General features: G+C 40.0%; 1 protein-coding gene across 2 annotated transcripts in view; it reads right to left on the bottom strand.

The window, feature by feature from the left end:
* The window catches only part of myo1ea (myosin IEa), a 61,234-nt gene continuing 37,209 nt past the window's right edge, over positions 1 to 24,025 (bottom strand). The window contains exons 12-29 of one of the 2 annotated variants that reach the window (XM_074618085.1): positions 23,366 to 23,452; positions 23,180 to 23,263; positions 21,404 to 21,571; positions 20,236 to 20,321; positions 17,479 to 17,560; positions 17,159 to 17,265; positions 15,287 to 15,385; positions 13,782 to 13,926; positions 10,549 to 10,663; positions 10,292 to 10,461; positions 10,067 to 10,212; positions 7,475 to 7,621; positions 7,047 to 7,204; positions 5,533 to 5,625; positions 5,235 to 5,439; positions 4,303 to 4,338; positions 2,361 to 2,530; positions 1 to 1,498 (exon numbers count right to left, since the gene is read on the bottom strand). In XM_074618085.1, the coding sequence (XP_074474186.1) occupies positions 1,422 to 1,498; positions 2,361 to 2,530; positions 4,303 to 4,338; positions 5,235 to 5,439; positions 5,533 to 5,625; positions 7,047 to 7,204; positions 7,475 to 7,621; positions 10,067 to 10,212; positions 10,292 to 10,461; positions 10,549 to 10,663; positions 13,782 to 13,926; positions 15,287 to 15,385; positions 17,159 to 17,265; positions 17,479 to 17,560; positions 20,236 to 20,321; positions 21,404 to 21,571; positions 23,180 to 23,263; positions 23,366 to 23,452 (2,175 nt within the window). In that variant the 3' untranslated portion in view covers positions 1 to 1,421. The remainder of the gene's footprint in view (positions 1,499 to 2,360; positions 2,531 to 4,302; positions 4,339 to 5,234; positions 5,440 to 5,532; positions 5,626 to 7,046; positions 7,205 to 7,474; positions 7,622 to 10,066; positions 10,213 to 10,291; positions 10,462 to 10,548; positions 10,664 to 13,781; positions 13,927 to 15,286; positions 15,386 to 17,158; positions 17,266 to 17,478; positions 17,561 to 20,235; positions 20,322 to 21,403; positions 21,572 to 23,179; positions 23,264 to 23,365; positions 23,453 to 24,025) is intronic. The other variant, XM_074618093.1, reaches the window with a different exon arrangement.

Raw genomic sequence — 24,025 nt, 5'->3', positions numbered from 1 at the left:
TTAAATATACATTACATGCTTTATTAAAAGACTCATCTACTGTTTTGTATTGCACAAGGATGTTTTCAACCATCCAAGATCAAACTATATTCGATGATGCAGAAGATCTATGACAGAAGTCCCAGCTGTTTTTTTAGCATAATATGGTTATTTGATTAAAAACAAATACTAAGGAATGTGTAAGTAATGCAACAGCAGTGCAAAAGATCTGCAGAAACAGTTTAGCAGAAGCAAAAAGGAATTCTTTGTAGTGCCACGGAAAAAAATGTCAACAAAATTTTCTTTCACCTAAAAACAACTTTTTGCACAAACAAAAATCCATTCACCCTAATGTGTGATAACCATTATTATCTAGCGGAGCTGTAACTAAAGCAGCCCAGCAGAGAAAAATTACAATACTAAGATCCTTCAGAGAAAATACAAAAAAAACAATTAATTTAAATTGTAACCGACAAACAGGCGTACTCCTAAAATATGAACACATATACAGAATCAGATCTAAAATGCCTGTTTTATCATTTCATGTAAACAAATGATTCTCCTCAGTAACGCAGCTTATTGCTCGCTTTGCGACCTTCATATAGACTTGACTTACCGGCTGTGGCATGAACGAGTGAAGATGTCTGTGTCCAAGGTAGTACCTGTACCAATAAAGTGCTAATACACCACAGACAGCATGCTCAGGTTACAGTATACATGGCCTCTACTCTGTGTCTAAAATATACTGGTGTGATAAACAAAAACAACAACAAAATAAAGATGGTTCTCTCCAGGTGATTCACCACTTGCCTTCTAAATGTTTTTTTTTTTGCACATGTGGAACAGACAAATTGTTATCGCTTTGGTATTTAAAATCATTAAAAATCACAGTGTGATGATTTACTGAAAAGCCGTCCCCTGTAAGTAGTTACAGTTTTGCACCAAAATAAATATTCCTGGAAAAAGCAGCAGTCGCTTCAGTTTTATGCCACTGAGACGATCGCTTTTGATTCAGCGATCAAACCTTCATCTGAGAGTAAAAATCACAGCCTGGTCCCACAGATTAAGCATACTTCATTCCAACGCTTCAAAAATGTTTGAGCTTAAAATCCTCAGCAAGATATAAATGACAGTAAGGAGAACACAGAAAAGCTATAAATACAATAAATAGTTTTGTTCAGTACTCAGTGGGACTGTGGAGAAAAACAGACCCCAGGGTCAAACAGTCCTCTTGTCTTTTAAAGCCTCATTTCAAGCCTGACGGTCTTTTGGTCTGGTGGTGTAACCGAGAGTTACATTCATTTTACTACGAGGCAGCAGTGGAGGAAGTTTGTCTCCTCAAGGAGTCTCGCAGTGCTTCTCTCTTTGACTGTAAGGCTCCATCCTGTCCTCGGAGAGGGTCAGCGGGGTCGCAGCAGGCTCGAGCTGTAAACCGGCAGCTCCTAGATCTTGGTGACGTAGTTGTTGGGGAAAAGTCCCTGCTTTCCACGAAGTCGTCCTGTCCACCACCCGGATGCATCTAACCAACAGACATGACTCAATTAGAGGCCCGTTTTAAGCCGACATCTGAGATCTTCACAAACATTTTAATTAAATTTATACAGCGTAGTATCGCGATATTTTGCGTGACAATATTGTATCGACACACCGACGTCAAGTATCAATCTTTTATTATATAACCTCTATGCCTCTTCAGGGCACTCTTGCATCGCCTTGTTGGGGTTTATTTCACAACAATGACCCGCTAGCTGTACATTATCCCACTTATTTCTAGGCTCCTTACTTAAGAAATCAATAATTTGACAAAGAAATGGTCCGCCAGAGTCCGATATCAGAATTGCGTCCATAGCAACGGTCTGTTATAACATAGCAACGACCTGCTATAAAGAAATAACAGACCGTAGAACGCTGTGATTGACCAATCAGAATCGAGGAGTCAGCAAAGCTGTGTATTAAATACCTCTTAACAATCTAATACTGGCATCATACAAAGCTAGAAAACCTAAGGAATTGACTGGTAACAACCATGTAATGTTAGCTTGTTGGGAAGAACGCCAACTAAAACTCAAAAGTTAAGCTACATTTTGGCGAGGAAAAACTGGCATGGCCATTTTCAAATGGGGTCCCTTGACCTCTGACCTCAAGATATGTGAATGAAAACTCTGAGATGACCAGAGTGAGAACTGTATCTTATTAGATAAGACAGATGTTGACAAAACTGCATGATTTGCAGTTGTAAAAAAGGTAATAAATCACAATATATTGCAATATATCTATCGCAAATATTTCTCAATAAGATCGTATTGTGACTTAAGTATCGTGATAATATCGTATCATGGGGCCTCTGGGGATTCCCACCCCTATAAAGCAATGCATTTTACCCTCTTTAATGACGTCGATGATGTCGTCAGCATTGAAGCTGAGCTCGTCTGTGTCCTGAGCGTCGTAGGCGTACAAAGCTTTGCACTGGGGCACCTGGGGTTTGGGTTTGGGTGCAGGTTTGGGTCGCCCTCCTCCCGGCGCAGGCCTGCTGGCTGATGGTCTGTGGGCTCTGAGGCATTATAAGAAAAAGAAAAAAGAAGAGGGAGACCACACAACTGTCAACATCTGCAGGTGAAAAAAGTTTAGTTCACTGTGCTGCAGTTGGCTGTGAAGTTAAGTCAGAAGAAGCTGTTTTTAGGTGAGGTGTTTTTATGGGATATTACACTTTAAAGCTGAAGTCGGTAACTTTTAGCAAATATGATAAAACGATTTTATTGTTTGTTTTAAAAATCGGTCACTATATCCTGACAGTAATGCATGAGATAGGTAATCTAAAAAAAATCTGCCTCTTCCTAGCTTTCCTAATGCCATTTGCAAGACCGGAGGAAAACAACCAGAGCCGAGCAGTCTCTGAGCAGCTGTCGATCACTGCTCGCGAATCTCATGAAATCCGATCAAATGGTCAAACTAGGCAGCGCTGATCAAATATGAATCAATTCTGTTACTGTAATGCCTATTTCTCATCTAAAATGTATTCAGAAACATCTTGTAGTGTACTGTTTAGTTTTAAAATGAGAAAGTTTGTGACCCGGCAGCCGTGTTGAAAACAGTCGAGAGAAGACCAAGCACCGCTTTCTCATTTTCCAGCTAAACAGTACACTACAAGATGTTTCAGAAAACATTTGAGGAGAGAAATAGGCATTACAGTAACAGAATATTGATTCATATTTGATCAGCGCTGCCTAGTTTGAATTCGTGATTGACAGCTGTGTTAGAGAAGTCTCAGCTCTGATTGGTTGTTTGTGTTCGGGCGTGGTGAAATCTTGCGAATGCAACGAGAGGATACAGAGAGAGGAAGACGATTTTTTTCAGATTACCTGTCTCATGCACTACTGTCAGGATATAGTGACCGTTTTATAAAAATAACTTTTTATCATATTTGCCTCATGACTGCAGCTTTAACAAAGTACATCTCAAAAATACTATAAGTGTGTATAATCACCATCTTCCACCATCTTGTGTCAAAACCTTTTGATTCCAATTAGATTTTTCCACAGCCGCCAGAACCACATTGTGATCAAGCTTTCAATAAGGTTCAAGGTTTTTATTTTTACCCGAGAGTGGCTGTCAGTGTGGATAATGCTGTTGCTGTTCACATATTAGCCACAAGATGGTGATTGAGTACACACTTTATCATTTATCTACAGAAGAACTGAGACTAAAAATGTTTTTAAGAGCAGAGTGTTGATCCAGAGTCAGTGGTAGCTTTAAGGTCTCCATTTATTATTCTGTATACTGGCTGTTTTCATTTACTTGGAAAACTGCGTATGTATACTGCATATATACAATAGATTCTCTTTACAAATTAGTTTTTAACACAAAGCCAAATTCAATACTTAAGGTTACTCAACTGTTCAATTAACTGAGGATCAAATAATTCAGAACAGTTGAAGTGTCAATAGTTAGTTTATACGTATGCAATATGTTATGCATTTATTGAGTAGAAATATTTCGGCCTCCCACTGAGGTCTGCGTACATGAAAGCTCACATCTTCAATGCAGCCGGGATTCTTTCATCACAAAAACTCTTTCAAGGATCTTTCATTACGCAAATGAAGGATCGACCGTATTAAGATGACTTCTAAAAGAATTCCCATTTGATATCAAAGAAATTGAGAAGCAGCAGAGGATGAAATATTAGTTGCGGACTACAGTCGGCTCCTTTAGCGTTATAATACTGTAACTAAGATGTACAAGAGAAGAAGCGTCAACATATCCTGCCGCTGAAAGCTTTTCTAGTCCTGAACCACCACCCAAAACACGGCAAACACTCAAACTCACATTCCTCCATTTGAAGTTGGTCGTCTGTCTCCGTTGCTACAAAAGAATAAATTATCCAAATTATGCCAAATTACAGAAACACAAGTGTGTGTATTAGTGTGGCTGTGGACATAAAACAATAAGTGTGTGCATATGACGTGAGACACCACACTACCTAAAAACCATATCACATTCAGCAGTTGTATACACATTGTAGAAATAAAGAAATATGAATGATAATATGCGTTAATCCATGTATTTATAAAGAGCAGACGAAGCCCATTAGGTACTTAACATTCCTCTAAGTGTGAGATAAATGCTACAAAGTGGAGTCATATTAGGCCGAATGATAATTAGAGGCATACGTCAGCTATTAAAGTGGTCTCAGTGCATAAACGTGTGAGTCATACTTGTGAAATCCCCTGCAATGGAAATAGAAAAGGGGGTCTGGCCTTTTGGGAAAATGACAATTAATGCTTTTCAGGCCACAGTTAAAATTAAAACGCCACAGAACCAATAAACTCAGTTCTGGTGCAGAAAAACAACATTTTTATCACTCAAATTGCACATTTTTAGTTTTCTTTTGTAGTGTGATGCTGAGATTTTCCATTTCTAGGCAGTGAGATGTCAACAAAGACACCAACGCGAGATTCTGGTGGATAAAATATGAAGAGTTTTGTATACAAGAGATCAAAAAACAATCTGACCTGCACACAGATTATAACAAAACTGCTAAACTATTTAATATGTCAAAGGGAATGTCTCCAAAATCATGACAACAAAGTGTACACCAAACAGAGACAGTTAGCAAGAGTTGTTAAAGGATGAAGGGATGACTGATACTGATTCAGTGATGACCAAATGTTACACCTTTATACAGTAAAGCAGAAATGCATCTGTGTGTTATGTTATCTCCTCCTGTATGTTTGTGTGTGTCAGCGTGAATGTCTCACCCTGCAGCTCCTTGTTCAGGGACCTTCAGACAGTCCAGGTTGGGCTGCTGCCGGCTGCCTCCTCGCTCCTTCAGCTCGTTGCCGTTGCTGGGCAGGAAGGGGCGCGTTGCGTTGGCTTGCGGGGGATGCTTCTGGCCGTGATGCTGCGTGTTCCTCTGATTGGCTGCGTGGTTGGTGTTTTTAAGGCCACCATTCTGGTGAGCAACTGCAACAAAAAAACAAACAGTTTTAGACAGTCCACATGGATGTAAGAGAGGCCGGGCCAAACACTGCGAGATGGTTGATGTAAACGCTGTACCTGGAGGTCCAGGTGCCGCCCTCGAGGGGGTATTCTGGTGAGGTCTGGACGCATTGGAGGAGCGAACCTGAGAGAAGCTCTTCCTGGTGGGGCCTGAGGATGAAGGAAATGAAGAGGAGAGGGGATGAATTAATGGGATATATGAAGGTTTTAGGCTCTATTGGAAATGGATGTGTATACTTTAGAGATGGGAAGTCATTTTTGTGAAAGTCAACAAGTACATGGCAAGGCCTGACATTGAAGTCGAAAAAGTTTCAATGAGTTCATCATCAAATGTTTTTTTTTTTGTTTGTTTTTTTAAAGTTATTTTTTTGGAGAGATTTTTCAATCATTTTATTGATAGAACAGTGGATAGAGTGTTGGAAAGGGGGAGAGAGAGAGGAATGACATGCGGAAAGGACCACAGGCCGGATTCGAACCCGGGTCCACCGCTGCTAGGACACAGCCTTGGCAATACATGGACGCTCGCTCTACCGACTGAACTAACCAGCCGCCCAAATGTTTGTTTTTTTAAAGATCTGTTGGGGTCATTTTTTAATTTGCCTTTATTTGAAAGTGATGAGTCAGGGGGAGAGCGAGGGGACAACATGCAGTAAAGGGCCGTGGGGGGTCGGATTCAAACCCGGGCCGCTGCGGTAAGGACTCAGCCTTGGTAAAGCGTTACATTTGATGATGAAGTGGCGCCCCGGTAGCTCACCCGTTAGAGCGGGCGCCCCTTCATCAAATCAATGATAACAGCAAAAGATTACTAGTACCAATTCAGAATAATGATAATCATGAATGTTTAAAAAGTTCGTGATACATGAAGAATATATAAAATGAGATGTAGGCTATTTTAAAGACTAAACTAAATAAAATAACTTCTTCCGGTTGACTGCACGATGAGTGAGCGAGTCTCCTAACAAACCTGCCAAAATGTCTCGAAATTAGGTTAAACTAGACATTAAAAGCAATGAGTAATTAAATTATTTTAATAAAGTGGTATGAATCTGAGATCAGGATCGGTCGCTCAGTAATTCTAATTCAAATACGTGAACTTCGATCAGAGTTTGAGAACTTCTCATCTGAGGTAAAACCTGATCAACTTCTGCAAACACAACTGAGATTGTATCTATTTTTTCATATTAGGTATATCAATATTGTCTCTCACTTTTTTTTTTGTCTATCCCTCTCTCTCTACAGACAGAGCATACGTTAGGGTCCATAACGTTGCATTCATTCACTCAAAAGCATATCAAAATAAGAATTCCTGGTCATATATAGGTTATATACTTCTATTATTTTATATTCTGAATCCTGGGATGTCGGTGCTGTCTTTGAATATGCTGCCAAGACCAACTGCTTTCATGTCTCTCAAGTAATAAGGCTCAAATCCAAGTGATGATTTTGTTAGGTGAGTCCATTTCATCGTGTGACTTGAGTCCTTGAGTGTACGTTATCACAGTGCAGTGATAACAGGTACAGAACAGGTATAACAGGTACATTGCTGTACTTTGTGGTCTGTTAATACTCACGCGTGTTCTTCGGCAGCCCGGGGCCGATGCTGACCTGCAGAGATTTGCTAGTCGGCTTCAGTACAGGCTGGTCTCCCTGACCCCCGACGAACAAGACCTGCCGGGAGCCACCCCCGCTCAAGAAGCCCCAGTTCTCCTTCTTCAACTTCAACTCCAGTCTGAGGGACAAAAAATGAAATGACGCTCTCTTTAAAGCTCTCTTTCTCCCTGTGACTTCATTAGGACATTATTTTGAGGAGGCTAACTCTGCTTAACAATGAAGGTTCAGTACCAGTCTGATTTAAAGTCTAACTAATAAAGTTAAACTCACATTTAAGAGGTGTGAATGAACACACATAAAGAAGATATGTCCTTTAAAACAACAATAAGTGATTTATTGTCTGTACTCCGTCTTTGGTCGAGGATTAATTTTGCGTGTGTTTACTTACGTGTTACTAAACTTGAGTGGTAGCTTCCTCTGGGTTTTCTCCTCAAACCTGCGGTCCAGTAAGCTGATGAACTCCGTCTTAAAGACGCACTCCAGCAGGCTGTCGTACTCCTGCTCGTGCAGTATCATGAAGTCGTCCTGCATCGTACTGAAAAACATGAACATAAACAGTCTTAAAATTCAAAACTTACATTCCTTGAATCAGTCGTAACAAAAAAATGCATTCACAAGATTGTTTTATTGATGTTTTAAAGACACTCTGCACCGTTCTGCTTTGATGGAAGTAAAGATGGAGAGTCAGACTCATCTTTCACATTTGCATAGAAACAGAGGGGGGCTCACAACGCGGCTCACATCTGAAGAGGGAAGACAGCTTGTGCCCACGACCCACACAAGGATACTTTGTTGTTCCCAGCGAGGTGGAGTTTTTCCTCTGATGAACTTTTTACAACTCCTGCTTTCGCTCATTGCACCACCTGGTCCACATTACCCCACTGACTCAAAAGCCACATGCTCGCACCAAACAGCTCTGTGATTTCTACCTCTAAAACAAGATATACAGCGTCCTCATCAACAACAAAGTCTCTCAGTTCCTTTTCTTTTTTCTTTTTTCTTTGTTTCTTTGTAGTAAACTAGTTGCATATTATTTTCTGAGATGTGGACCGTCAGTCTAGTCTGCACACACAAAGGGACAGACACACAGACATACAGTATATATATATATATACAGTATACAAGAAGCATGTTTATTACACTCCACATGTTTTCAATGTCCCCTGTGTGACATTTACAGGAAGATGGGAACTTGTGTGATTGGAAATCCAGACTGTGGCTTTGAAGTAGATTCATGATTTACTGCAGTTCAGATTATATGGTGTCTCTACATAACAATCTGCATGTAGAGCAGCCATTGTCTTGTTTTGGAAACAACTAATTACCTACTGGTATCTTCCTGTGCTCATACAAATAGATTTTATCCTCACAACCACAGCACATTACAGAAACATATTGTGCCCTGTGTATGAAGTGAAAACACAAAGTCAGCATGAACTGTGTTGATTTCAGCCCCATAATGCCTCAGTCTGGAGAGCTCTGGGTCCCAGTCATAGACTGTATATAAGAAGTGGACGTAGTCAACGTGACGTCCCCCACTGGTTTGTGGACTGCCGTTTTGAAGCCTGAAGTTCGGTATTTTGGCCGTCGCCATCTTGGCTTTTTGCAACCAGAAGTGACAAAAGAGGGTGGAGCTAAGTACAACCGAACGCTGAATAAGACATTTTTAGACGACCTAAAGGTTACAATTAACTTTCATGAACTGAAGACGCACTGTGAAAGGGTTAAAGTTCTGAGACGAAAACACGGACAACTCCCAGACGGGACAACGCCGTGGTAACGACCTGTCAACCACAAGGTAACCATGCCCTAAAGCATCCCCTGCTTTATGATCTATTTGACTCTAAATGGGACCATAATTTACTAAATGAACATCATGCTGTATTGAAGAAGACTTGAAACTAGTGATTGAGAGCATAAACTCATGTTTACAATGTTCACTGAGGTAATAAATCAAGTGAGAAGTAGGGTCATTTTCTCATAGACTTCTATATAATCAGACTTTTTTTTGCAGCCAGAGGAGTCGCCCCCTGCTGGCTGTTAGAAAGAATGCAGGTTTAAGGCTTCGCTTCTCAGCCCTGGAGGTATCCCACTGGTCCCAGTGAGGACTCTCTGAATCAAGACATCAGCTTTAAAATAAAAGCATGGGCAAGTTTCACTGTATTCAGCCGAGTGGGATGGAGTTTGGAAATGCATTTAACTTGGATTTTTATCTTTTTTTTTTCCAAGGGAGCCCTGTCCGACAGACATACCAAGAACGAACATGTTGTAGCTCAGTTACAAAAAAGTCAATACCCATCAGGTAAAGTATCAATGAAACAATTACACCAGAGCATATTGTCAGGTAATGAAAGTCTTGGTATGCGGGCACTGTTTCTTATTGGTTTTATTTTATTTTTTCCCTTCAATATGCTCTTTCAATCAGGAATCTCTTGTCAAGGTTTTAACCATTTGTTGCAAAAATAATATGCATTTGAGTAGACTAATGTGATGCTACTCAACTAATCTGTGTAAGCTTGACAACTTGACAAAGACTGTCCATGAGCTGGATACCTCCACGAATTAAAATAGCTGAAAACATATTGAAATAAACAATGTTATTGTAATAAACCTAAATGCAAATGCAGCAGAGGTTAAATTGGTGATGTAGCAGCAGGAAGCAGTGCCTAAAGTTGACTTATGTAAATAGAACGAGCACCAATTTGTTTATATGGACGGGTTTTCTTTGGAACATGTTGTGTTCATGAATGCATTAACAGTATGGGGAACATGTGACTAAAACATGTCTTTGGTGGCTGCTTAAACTATTGTAAGGCTCCACTAAAACCACCTAAAGGAATATAATCCTGTCTAGAGAAGTGAAAGCAACAGTGAAAAGCTGTAGGAACCTGTATTGTAGCCAGGGACCTGATGTTGATATCTGATACAGATGTTATAATACTTGACAACCCAGTTTGTCCCAGATTTGAGGGAAATGTACCTGAGAGACAATGCCAAGATCTTGTCCACATCAATCCGCCTCTTCAGCACCTCTGTCACCTGCCCTTTCTCTGGTCCCTGTTTCACCTTTTCTCTTCCGATCAGGTACACAGACTTTGGGGTCAGGATCAAGTCCCTCTTGATCCCCTAAAAAACAGAAGAACTCCATGAATGTTTTGTCGGTTGTTTAGAGACAGGAACAGGCTGCAGACTGAAGGAGACCAACCTTGAAGCGGCGGTCGTATTTTGTGACTTTGTCTGCGAAGTCGATCTTTTCTCTCTTGGCCAGGAACTGCCGTAGCTCCGGCCTGTCGTCCATGCCCAGGTAGTCACCTACGAAGTTTCTGTTGAGGCTGTGTCGCCGCCTCTCCTTCCGGTTCAACAGCAGGTCAGAAGCTAGATGAACCCAGAGAAAGAGAGTGAGAGATGGAGACAGAGGAAGTTGGACAGACCAATAAAGCTGTAAGCAGTTGCTCCACTCACCTTCTTCCCTCATCTGGACATACTTCTTGCGGGCCATGTATTTCCTCCAGGCTCTTTGGATGGTCCTGGCGTAGCCGTCAAACTTGCGCTCTCTCGTCTCTTCCAGCAGAAAGAGCTGTGAAAGCAAACAAAGAGAAACGGCACGACATACGGTAAGAGATCTTCACAAACAGACACACCTTAACACACTGAATGGAAGGAACGACTGCACATACATACTGAACATGCCTGTGATGCTCTGCTGTTACTGATAACACTTCGATTTTTATAGCTTTTCAGTGTGAGAAGGAAGGTTTTATTCCTAACTACTGTACAGGCAGAGTTACAATCTGACAGCAGGAGCAACACTTTGGTTGGATTGTTGGCAGGGATCAAGTCTAGTCTGGTCTAGTCTAGTCTGACTCACTGGACGTAGACTATGGGTATAAGCCTGCCTATTAGCTGCCTATTTCAGCCGGCATTCTCCTCCCCTTCGCCATCTATTTTGACAGAGTACCATCGCTGCATCCTGTGGTTAGCGTTGGCCAAGACCATTGTGATTGGTTTGAAAAGCCAGACCTTTCTCTAGCGCTGACACAGCACCGTGGAGATCTCTGGCTCAGTGGGCAACCTCCGAGTCTGAAAAGTGAAGCCAAGTGCCTTAAACTTGCATTCTTTCTAATAGCCAGCAGGGGGCGACTCCTCTGGTTGCAAAAAGAAGTCTGATTGTATAGAAGTCTATGAGAAAATGACCCTACTTCTCATTTGATTTATTACCTCAGTAAACATTGTAAACATGAGTTTATGGTCTCAATCGCTAGTTTCAAGTCTTCTTTAATACAGCATGATGTTCATTTAGTGCTTAGCTCCACCCTCTCGCGTCACTTCTGGTTGCAAAATAAAAACATGGCGATGGCCAAAAAGCCAAACTCGAGGCTTCAAAACGGTAGTCCACAAACCAATGCGTGACGTCACGGTGACTACGTCCACTTCTTATGTACGGTCTATAGTCTGGCTATCTGACACTAAAGCCAATGCTACTTCCTCCTTGTTTAATCAAGCTTCATAGTAAAGCTGGAGATCTATCTGACCTTCTAATGTGTCAGGAAGTGAATTTCTACTGTCAGTTAGAACAGGAGGATGATTACGAGTAGTGTTTTAAGAATGACTAGAAAAAATGTGAACCTGTCCTTTAATGCAGGATAACTTTGTATTAGGTTTACTGGAATACTGCAAAATGTTTGATTTGTCTCAGATTTAAAATGCTGTTCATACTTTGTGTCCTGTATAATATTTATCAACACATTGTTCTTCAGTTATGACTAATACAACGCTTACCAGTATACACATATTATTATATTTTATATAAAATATTATTTTATTCTTTAACTGTGAAGTCATATCACCACTTCCTGCACAAGGAGCTGACTCTGTGCCAACAGACCATCAGTCCATGTCATTTCCTGATGGGCCTCTAGACACGCAATCACACTCGCTGCCCTCTCCGCCACCCAGACTAAACATCCTGCCCACTGTAACAGGCCTGGCATCGACATGTCCACCACAGGCCGCAGTGTGACGCAACGGGAACAAACCACAAACAGCTAAATGTATTGATTGAGACAGTGACACCACATAATCACTGAGGCTTCACCAGGTGACTGATTAAACTAACCAGGTGACAAATCTAAGAACAAACAGCTGGTTTATATTGTTTATATTACTCTGTGACGAATTTAGCTCAAGATGATCATCATTAGGACTGCAACTAACAGTTATTTTCATTATAAATGGATTATAATAAAAATGTGATTAATTGATTAATCAGTTAGTCAGCAACACTTTACTTAAAGCCCCCTATTTAGCATTTATAAGCACCATTCAAACATTTAATACATGGTTTATAAAAATACTGTATATACTATATACAAATACTGTACATTCATAAACATTAAAAAATGTCCTTATACCTCCTTACAACTAAATAAAATATAGTGTGTTATGAAGCATTATTAAATGTTTGTATACTGCTTTTAAATGCTGAATCACTATCGAATCTATAAAATGACTTGTTTTGTCCAAGAATCCAAAAGATTTATAACACAAAACTGAAAAAGCAGCTTTATATTATATATATATTTTTGAAAAGCAAGAACGTGAATGTTTAACAATTTTCGTAAACAATAAGTTGATCATCAGAATTGTTGCTGATTTATTTCTGATGATCCATTAATTGAAAAAAATAATTTCAGCCCTTATTATTATCATAATTGTGACAAAAAATAAAGAGAACATCAAATAAGTTTCCACAGAGTTAGATAGATTATAATAATTAACTTAATTAATTCATAACGCAGCACTTGTCAGACCTCTGACAGACACTAAGCCACGGCTCATCCATCACCACTTTGAAGGAGAAACATCTGGCGTGGCGTCAAACAAACTTTACTTATTACATCCAACAGGAAAAAAAACGCTTCAGTCATTCAACTAATTAGCTGGTGTCAGTGTCTTATCAGACAGAGGCTTGTTTTGAGAAGCCTGGCAGCTCATTTCAGCGGTCCGCCCTGTGTGATATTTGCGTTTCACAAGCACACCTCAATGACTTGGACTCTCAGTCTGGCAGCGTGGGGGATGGGGGAGTCTTGGCATGCACGGCTGCAGTGAATAAGTAAAGGCATTCAGGATCAGCTGTAAGGCCTGAATTAAAACTAAGATGTCTGTGTATTAGCCTCTAAACATACATCTGTGTGTGTGCATGCGCATGCTCCGTCGTGCACGATGTGTACAAATGTTAATAAGTGAGAGCCCGGGCGTTGCACAAGTGCTGCTTTCATAGGAATGATGAAAAAAAAGTAGTTATGGTGGAAAAAGACAAGCCTTTACGATGTCCCCCCAAACTCTGCAACCACAGCCTGTGCTGGTGTTTTAGCTCCAGAGCGGTGTTGACTCAGTGCTGACGTGGTACCAGGGTCGGGTTCAATCTCCTCCCCTACATCAGGGATTCGAGCATGATTTGGGACACTAGTGCCCTTTTATGGTGTTTAGTGTAAGTTCAGTTTTTTCCCTGCTAACAAAAAGGCTTTTTGCACGCCAGCAGACACTCTGACATGTGATGTGAGTTCTGCGTTTGTACAACGATAACATATGAGAACGTTTTTGTTTCGTAGTGCATTTTCCTGGATTGCTTTCTCACAGAGACGTGGTATCATGAAGGGTAAGGACTAAAGAAAGGAACAGGATGTCAAACATACCGACTCGGGGGCTTTAATGAAGATCTTGGTGCGTCCAAGCTGGAACTGATCCTTGTCCATGTTGACAGACCCTAAGAGATGATGGACGCCTTGTTTCTCGTCTCCTCGCCACGTTGGCCAGGACTCTTTGGTCAGGATGGCGTACCTGAGGACCAGGAAGTGTATTAGAGATAAAAGTATTTTACATGAGGAGGGGCGGTTACATGGGTTTGGATGGAGGGTCATTTACATAATTTGACACCAGTTCCAAACTGGACAAACTTTAATGATGATGTACTTATCCAACATTTTCTCTCCAGAAACTGAGAGTATTTAACAATCAGATACCAGTGCTCTCTTTTTCCAAAATAAAAACATCTGTGTACTTCACTGTGTGGAAGGTAACATGAGCCCAGAGATGGTACTTAAAATCAAGACTGAATGAATGGAAATGGAAGTGGAAGCACTTTTATAGAGTGCTGCAGGAATGAGTCCAAAAACCCGGAAATGAGTTAACATTTTAACATTTCTGATTCCCTCGTCTCAAAGTCAATGGGGTTTTTTGAATGGGTTTTTAGTTTTAGTGCCTGAAATAAGGTCTGTGTTTAACACAAGCTTAAAAGATTTTAATGTTTTGTTCTATGATATACAATACATCAGTAAATATCCCACTCCTGAATTTTGAAGCTTCTATATGTCTTAAAAAAAGGTGGATGCTAACAAGTGGCTAAGTAAGGGATAATGTACAGCGAGCCGGTCATTGTTGCAAAATAACATGGCGATGCAAGACCCCCCCGCATCGACCAACAAAGACCGGCTCGCTGTACATTATACCGCTTATTACACAGCTACTTACTTAAGAAATCAATAATTTGACTCAAAAACGGACCGCCAGAGTCCGACATCCGAACTGCGCTCATAGCAACGGTCTGTTATACATAGCAACCATCTGTTATAAAGAAATAACAGACCGTTGAACGCGGTGGTTGACCAATCAGAATCGAGTATTCAATAGAGCCGTGTAATAAATGAGACTACGAAATCTCTTCACGCCGACTCGTCCCTCTTTACAGCCTCATTGTGTATACTCGCGTTCATGCGACCGTGGTGTAGTTCGTTTATAGCCTAACGTTAGCTTTTTACTTCTGGCGATTGCATTCACACTTCAAAAATCATAAAAGTGGTGTTCATTTGAGGAGATTAATTTACTGGACAAACGTGTAAGTATCATAAACGTGTGTTTGCCACAGAGCTTATTTTCCGCAATAATCCAAAATACAATGAATAATCCCATTGGCTTTTTGTGGAGAGAACCTGTGTGATTCTAACTTTCGGGTTGGCCCACAAAAATACGTCATCCCTGGAGCACTCAATAAAGACATTGATAGAGAAACTGTATTTAATGTGGATCACTCATATCATGGCTGGTGCCCAATCAGCCTAGATACCCGTCAGGCTCACCACTTTTTTAAAAACCAAATTACAGTAAAAATAAGTATGACTGCTGTGAGTCTGAGGCGGGTTACCTTTGTAGAAACTTCTTGAAAACTCTGCGGTAGGCGTAGCCAGCACGCCTCACCCTGATGTTTTCCTTCAGACCCAGGTACTCCACTTGGTGCTTTACTCTTCAGACAGAAAAAAAGATCAACATTAGGATAAACTTCTTTCTGTTCTTTAATTAATCAATTATCAAAATTGTTGCCGATTAATTTCATGTCGATCGACTGATTTTTTTTCAGCTTTAAATTGGAGTAAAACACAATATAAACTCATACATGCTGACATCTGAAGGTAGCATTGCATTGATGGAAGTTTACCCTGGCTGGGTTTCCCTTCCTTCCACCCTCATGTTTTAAGGTTTTGTTCTCTACTTTTGACATTGTGATATTTTTGTGTTGTATGTAATTATGAAATATGAGAATAAAGCAGTTAATAGCATGAGACATAAAAAAAATCCAGAAACAAAAAGATTTTTTTAAAAAAAACATCCAAATGTGATTTACTTTGATTTATAACCACAACAAACTTGCATTTTACTATCAGTAGTTTGGGTTATCAGCTTTCCTTTACCCGGTCTACGGTGGCTGAAGTCCCCGCTCCACTAGCGGAAATGATAATCACAGGTCATTGTATGCAAAACAGCTGCGTTTTGCTAACTTTTCCTTCAAACAAAGACCTTTAGCACTACTTAGTACACTCAGACTTCCTGTGAAAACAGCAGTTCCGGTGCTAATTAATGAGCCACCCTGTGCCCGACTCACAACAGGAAGGTCATAGGCTCTGAACAATACAATAGCACTCTGCATCTGAACATGGAGTACCCAAAGCCTGTGAGCAAGGAAGAAAGAGCAGGGACACTGGAACAAAGGGATAAAGAGGGGAGGGGGCAACGTCTGCAACATGTTTCACGGGACTTGGTCTTCAGACGGACAGAAAACATCCAAAAAAGAGCAAAAAATAAAACAGATGGTGGCAGAATGGATCAGAACAATGATCGTGTTTAGCTTTTGTGTGAGAATAGTTAGAGACCGTTTATCAAACTTAAGTGGAAGAGCGATTTTACAAAACATCACTGGTATTTGTCACGGGTCCACAAGAAGATTAAAGGCGGCATTGATTTTCTTTGCAATCATCTTCCATACATATTTATTGTCTGCACTTGTCAATTTCAATTCCATTCAATATATCTATAGAGCGTCAAATCATAACAGAAGTTATCTTGAGACACTTTTCATATAGAGCATGTCTAGACCGTACTAAATCATTTACAGAGACCCAACAAGAGATCCCCTATGAGCAAGAAATTTGGGCGACAGCGGCAAGAAAAAACTCCCCTTTAACGGGTAGAAACCCTGGGCGGAACCGGGCTCCGGGTGGGTGGACATCTGCCTCGACCGCTTGGTTCAATGTGGTACTAAATTCTCCTCATCATCTATTTTCTCTGATCTAGTTCCTCTGCCAGCAGCAGAATGTATTGTCCTGCTCCAGTTTGATTTATTTTGTTTCCATTTCAGCCAGTTTTCTATTATTTCACATTAATTTATACATCATAAATATATTAGATTGTAGTGAATTTCATGTGTTAATTGCTACTGAAGATTTTAAGGATTTTATACAAATAAAAACTTGAAATCACAACTTGTTTTTTCTGAATATATATATTTTTAAAAGACTGAACAATATGGCGGATGTAGGGTAAATCCTTGTCTCTAATCTGCTGTTCCTGCTCAGAGCATACATGTGACAAATCATGTGTTTTACTCTTAAATGTTACTTTCACACTTTGCTTTAAGAAGAAGTGAGCCACCTGATGAAATGTGTCTTTTATTGATACATACAGGCTCTGGATGCTTGGTGTCATGAGAGACTGTGAGGATGAAAGCGAGTCAGTCACTTACCGGCTCTCTTCCCAGTCTCTGGGCTTCTTGGTTTCGTTAGGTTTGATGCAGCGGATGTAGTGTGGAGTACATTTCATCAGTGTGCTCACCAAATCGTTGGCTTGTTTCTAAAGGGTTGAGTAAGAGCAAAGATCAAGAAAGGTAATGATGAGAACGATGATCATAATGATGTTTCATGATAACCCAAAATGCTGTGACAGAATTGCTGAAGGACAGCAAACACACACATTATCTTTTCAAAGGCCTTTTCCCACAGCGACCCTGATAAAGAAGAGGGACAGGTACATACTGTACACACACACACTCTGCTGGACACAAACCTTTATTTTGCTGCCTGCAGTTGTGGGTCGACCCTTCTTTTCAGCGTTGAGGTTTTCTTGAAACAGTCCTCTGATGAAGGCGCTGTGAAAAAACAAAGGTGAGGAGTTAGGACTGACACAGGAAGGCTGGTATCATCCTTGTATCAACAAAAACAAAGTGTTGTAGAGCTGAAAATGATGTTGAGTTTCCGTGGCAGCCAAAAACAAAAAAAAACTTAGTTAATGATTAGAGAACCAAGGACCTTTCGACGAAGGTCACTGGTTTAAATTCCTGAACCACTTGGGAAGGTCTGAGTTGGGGGCGGGTGGGAAAACAAGAGCTGTGTGTGTACACACTGTGCTGTATTTGTACAAACACCTCTCACCAAGGCCACTGCTCTATAGAGGAATGTATACTATTATCTGACGCTTGGTGAAATAAAAGAATGGATTGCCTTTTGCCCGATAAAAGTAAAAAAAGTAAAAATGTTAACTTTCTCCCCACGGGCTGAATTTATGGACAATAACAGCATACGTGGGATCGGTCAACCAGTGCTGATCTATGCTCCTTCCAGCAAGAATACTGGGTCCCAGTTCATTTGGATTTCAAGGAATAACATTTCGGTCTAATCCTAAACATACAATTTATAGATGTGGTGTTTCTCTAACATCATGGCTACACTATGACGTGTTGCTGCTGGTCAGAATGTAGCAGATGTATGTGAAGTTTCCACATCCTCAGGTTTCTCTCTACTGAAGACAAACACTCTTATCTTGAAGGAACGTAGCTCAGGTTTGTGCTTTTAAGCTCCTTTTAGTTTACAGACTAAGAGTTCATTGGTTTGTTTTCACAGAACTTGATATATGGCTGAAAAAGAGAGGAAAGTGGGGGTTTTAATTGTGACAAAGGTACATTTAAAGCCATGGAGCTATGGACTGAGTCACAATGTTGCCATTCATAACCAGTGGTGGAATGTAACTAAGTACATTTACTCAAGTACATATACATATACTTTACTTTAGTATTTCCATTTTCTGCTACTTTAAACTTCTACTCCACAACAATTCAGAGGGAAATATTGTACTTTTTACTCCACTACATGTATTTTACAGTTACAGTTACTTTTACATAAAGAAACACATGATAGGATGCAGTACTATACTTTACATCTACTACCCAGTAGTATACAAACTAATATCTACAATTGTTTCCAAGATGAGGATCTACAACATTAAAATGCTCTTACAATTATGTGTTAGTGATAAAAACAGAATAATATAATATTCTATAGTAATATAACACTGAAAGGAGCCATTCTGCATAGTAAGTACTTTTACTTTTGATACTTAAGGTACATTTAGCTGATAATACTTCTGTAATTTTACTTAAGTAACACTTTGAATGTGTGACTTTTACTGTAATGGAGTATTTTTAGACTGTGGTATTTCTACTTTTACTTAAGTAAAGTATCTGAGTACTTCTTCCACCACTGTTCATAACAATGATTTACCATCTCATCAATTTTGACTTTTTAGTTCTTACTAAAGTCTCACGTGCTTGTGTATCAGCACGTTCCTGTATTATGGAAAAAGTACCACACCCTCTTTTTAAGACGGAGTGGAGGCTCTCCCTTGAGATTGAATGATGCCGATGTAAATTGATGATGTTGTGTAGTTTTTCTTCACAGTTATGCTGTAAAATCAACACGTTTTAAATGGCTTATTTAAAGGCTATACATTCAAAATGCTTGCCTAGATAATCTGATGAATGAAAAATTTGTAATCAGCACATCTGTCATTCAGGCACCAAGTATTTGTCTCCCTTTGAACTGTGTCGGCTGTTTTTTTCCTTTGAATATTCACATAAAAATGTGGTGACTGTCAGGCCTGGTCTGAAGATGACACGTACTGCTGTTTAACATTGGACTTATTTCAACTTGCACATTGCCGCCTTTGGCGTTTATTAATTTTCTCAGTGCTTTTCAATGTTGGTACTTTTTAAATCCTGTCCTCTTTCTCCCACATTGGTATTTGTTTGGTTTTGAACTTCTGGCTCAAAGCTATGGACACAGAAGAAAGGATCAGCAGGTTGTGTGTACAAATAGACCAGAGCTCTGTTAATACTGTCCAGCTGACAATACTGGTCACTCCTTTCTTCTCTACTCAGACCTGCTGCTCTAAGGAATCTGCTTCCTTCCTACTCAGGCTTCCTTTATGTGCGACAGTGCCAAACTCTTTTATCTATGTGTATATATATATGTTCGTGTGCCTGTTTCTGATGTAAAGTGCATATATATTTTTCAGCATGTGTCTGAATGGGATTTTGATATAACCTCGTTTCATGCCTCACAAAACGTGCACACAAAGCGGGCAAGCAGCGGCTGAGGCCTGCAGGGGTTACACAGACAATGCAGGCTGTTTGCACAGATGGCCACTTTGACACAAAGAAAAAGCCCAAGAAACCAAAACACAGGGGGGACCAGACTCCACAATGAAGCCCCACAGGGAGACTCCACTTGCAAGACCAGACTGGGTAGACCCCAAAAGCCACATATCTGGAGCAGCCAGACGTGATTCAGGGCAGAGGGCACGACACAACACGGCCCTGCACACTTCTGCTATGTCCCGCCAGTTTCCAGATGCACTGGAACGTCTGAAACTCTCATTCAGATGTATTCAATTATAACCATCTGCATCACAATAGAAGACTCCCTTTAAGTGTGCGCCATAGAAATCCTCACCACATGTCGGTGCAATGTGCAAATAGGAGTTACTTACATTTCACTGCTCTGCATCAGCTCAATGAGGTCAGAAAAAAGGACGTCTCGGTTCCTCTCGCAGAAACCCTCGGCATCATAGGACACCTGGAGGAGAGACACACAGAGGGATTTCTAAAGAGCCATATTTATCAAAGAGGCCGAGGTTGAACTGTTTGAAACCTCCAACAAAATGAAAGATGACACCTGTGTGAAAATAAAAATCTGTGACTGATATTCTGGCTTAAATCAATGGCTTGAATTTTATGGGAAAAGAAAATGAAGGGTTGCAGATCCAAGCTTTACACCTCCCTAGGATTAGCCTCCATATAAAACCAGCGTCGGTTTAAAAGTGTATAAATTAAACCGTGTTATTTCTGCTATACTGTTGCCTGAGACCGGAGGAATGTTTTGAGCCCAGTCATGGGAGCCCCTCAAGTCTTTATGGCACGGCTCATTAAGCCTGCGGCATGTGTGCCAGGCTGAAGCCACTGCACATCTGGAGAATGACACGGGACAACCTCGGCCCAGACCACCAGAATGAAAAACAAATGAAAAAAGAGACGTCTGGCGATCTGTAATGTATGAATTGCATAAGGCTGATTAACATGTATGACGTTGTTAGACACAGTTACATAAGAGGAGGGACTGCAACCATAAATAGACAGAGAGAAAGAGAGAAAGGTGGTGTTAGTTTAGACAGGAAAAACTTAAAAAGGGCGAAGATGACGACACCGACTCCAGAATTAAAGTACCAGCTGCAAAACTGGTATTTATGACAGATCATACAACACCATTAAAAAATGACTTTCTAATAACTTTCTATTTCCAGAAGTTGCTGTCAGCTCCCTGCTGAGAACTGTATGCATAACACATAACAGTTTATACCATGGTAAAGACAAGTGTATGGAGGTTGCAGTAAACCTCATACTGAAGGTCGTAATCTTTCTGTTTTGTGAACCAAGAAATACGAGTACGTTTTTCTGTGCGTGTTCGTAAGAAAATCTGTTGCCAGTATTCATAAATGTTTATGTCCGACTTTATATGAGATATGGATGACTACGTATTCAAAACAGATGGGACTGTCTGTCAAAAACAAGATGATGCAAGTTGTCACAGTGCAAGGAAAAGTTCAAACAAAACTCCCCCCAAAAATGTGTGATATAACTGAGTGCGCTCCTCAGACTGACCTTGCCAGCGTAGTGGTGGATGATGAAGCCCTGGTTCCAGCTGTTGAAGTGCTCATGGGTGTTGATCGCGACTCGGAGCTTCTGCAGCATCGTCTGGTCGGCCCCCTCGCCCACCGCATGCATGGTGGCGCACACATCATCCAGGATACACATGATGCCAGGAGGACTCTGGGATCACAAGGAAAACATTTCACATTCATATCATCACTATCCAGACGTTACTAGCTTGGATTTTATATAGTTTGAAAGTGATGTTTTTTCTGTTTGATTTGTAACAATTGATCGATTAGTCCATCAAGAGAAAATGATGATAATTGAATAATAATTTTAAGTCAATTATCAAGCAAAAAATGCCAAAATTTCACTGGTTCCAGCATCTCTACTTGCTGTTTTTCTTAGTCTTTTATGCTAATAAATTTAATATCTTTTGGGGTTCAAAGACAAAGCAAGACATCTGAAGACGTCACCTTGGGCTCTGTGAAATTGTAAAAGACATTTTTCACTATTTTCTGATATTTTATAGATCGCACAATTGATTATTGGATAGTGAAAATAATCATTTGTTGCAGCCCTAATATTTGCCATTAGATGTTGCTAATTATTAGCAAGTATCATGAAAAAAAAGCTACACATTTTATAAGCTGTAAATAAACAGTGGAGCAGCTTGAGCACGGCCTCCCTCTCTTACACTGACTGCCCTATCTGGCTCCATAATGTGCTCAGTTAATCAATGGCCTTCAGTTTGCACAGCGGTAACAGCGTCTCTAACTCAGAGAACACAAGCCTCTGTTAAAAGGACACATATAAAGTTGTCACTGGATTAACTAAAGTGGGTCTGAAGTGTCAGGCACTGATACAGATCCCCTGCTCCTCTCAGATGGAGGCTTGTTTTAAAGCCCTTGTTGCAGATTTCATGGATTAGACCTCTCAGTGGGACAGATAAATCAAATTAAGAGGCATGTCGGCATGTTGGAGGAAATTAAGATGCAAGTCGCTGCAACAGAGCAGAAACTTGGCGGGAGCTTGCAACTCAGTTTACAATATGGGGTCAATAAAAATAACAAATGTTCATTATTAAAGATCATATCCAAGTTTGTTGTGATTGAGGGAATGATAATACTGTGTTTTTACATGAACAAGCTCTCAGTAAAACTTTGTTTATTACCTCCAAGAAGGTCGTATTTTTAACCCTGTTTGCTATTTAGAGAGACATCTGAATCTTGAATTTGTGCATTTTGTATTTACATTTTTTTTTTTTGTAAATAATTGCAGTGCAAGTGTGTTTTGTGTATGTTGTTTATGACAATAAAATTAAGTCAGATCAGATAAAAATTTGATGACATTGCAAAATAGGTCATTTTAAATACATTTTATCTATTTTCTAATGAATTATAAAACAATCTAGCACGTGTATCACATGATTAGGAGCCGCAACTAACGATCATTTTACTTATTGATTAATCTGCCAATTACGTTCTTGATAAACCAATGAATCTTTAGGTCTATAAAATGTCAGAAAATAGAAAACAATTAAAAATCACAATTTCCTAAAGCCCCACTGAAACTTTGCTTGAAAAATAATATTTAATTAATTAATTATCAAATAATTGCTGATTTATTTTCTGACAATCAACTAATTGATTAATCAACTTATCATTTCAACTTATCATTTCCAGATCCACATGCAGATATTATATTATCAAAATAAAACATTTTAAGGATTGTGTGCCCTTAGTGGGAGTTGCACACTTTGTTATTTATGTATGGTTTATTTACTTTGCTCTCGATGAGATCACAGACGATCTTGTTGTTGAAGTAATCAATCTGAGTCCACTTGATGCCCTCCTGCACATACTCCTCCTACAAAGACAAACACATGAGTCAAAATATAAAACATCTAATGAGGCAGGAAATTAAAAGATTACAGACCAAATACAGAAGAACACTGCGGAGGAAGTTTACCTGCTCTGCCTTCAGAGTCAGCTCGATGAATATCTGCTGCAGTTTCTCATTCACAAAGTTGATGCAGAACTGTTCAAATCCATTTTTCTGATGAAGAGACAACACAGTTAATGAAATCTATACAGACTAAGTGAGCTGAGTGCAGATATCCTGGAAGTACCTCTACTTGATATTAGGAATCTAGAGCTCTTGCAAACTAAAATAATTAGGGCTGTCAAAGTTAACGCGATAATAACGCTAAAGCCACTAATTTTTTTTAACGCATTTACGCGACTTTAGATTTTTAGGCTGTAGTGGATCAGTCAGTTTTAAAGCTAGAGTGAAGATATTGGTATCATATGAAACTAGAAAAAACAGAAGGAATCCATTGGTACCAACCATGTCATACTAGCTTGTCAGAACAAAAGGCTAAATAACCCTCCAAACTTACACTACATTTTGATGAGGAAAAACTGGCATGGCCATTTTCAAAGGGGTCCCTTGACCTCTGACCTCAAGATATGTGAATGAAAATGGGTTCTATGGGTACCCACGAGTCTCCCCTTTACAGACATGCCCACTTTATGATAATCACATGCAGTTTGGGGCAAGTCATAGTCAAGTCAGCACACTGACACACTGACAGCTGTTGTTGCCTGTTGGGCTGCAGTTTGCCATGTT

The sequence above is a fragment of the Sebastes fasciatus genome, chromosome 2, assembly GCF_043250625.1.
Source record: "Sebastes fasciatus isolate fSebFas1 chromosome 2, fSebFas1.pri, whole genome shotgun sequence".
In the NCBI taxonomy this organism is placed as follows: domain Eukaryota; kingdom Metazoa; phylum Chordata; class Actinopteri; order Perciformes; family Sebastidae; genus Sebastes; species Sebastes fasciatus.
This window is presented reverse-complemented; position numbering and strand designations above follow the sequence as displayed.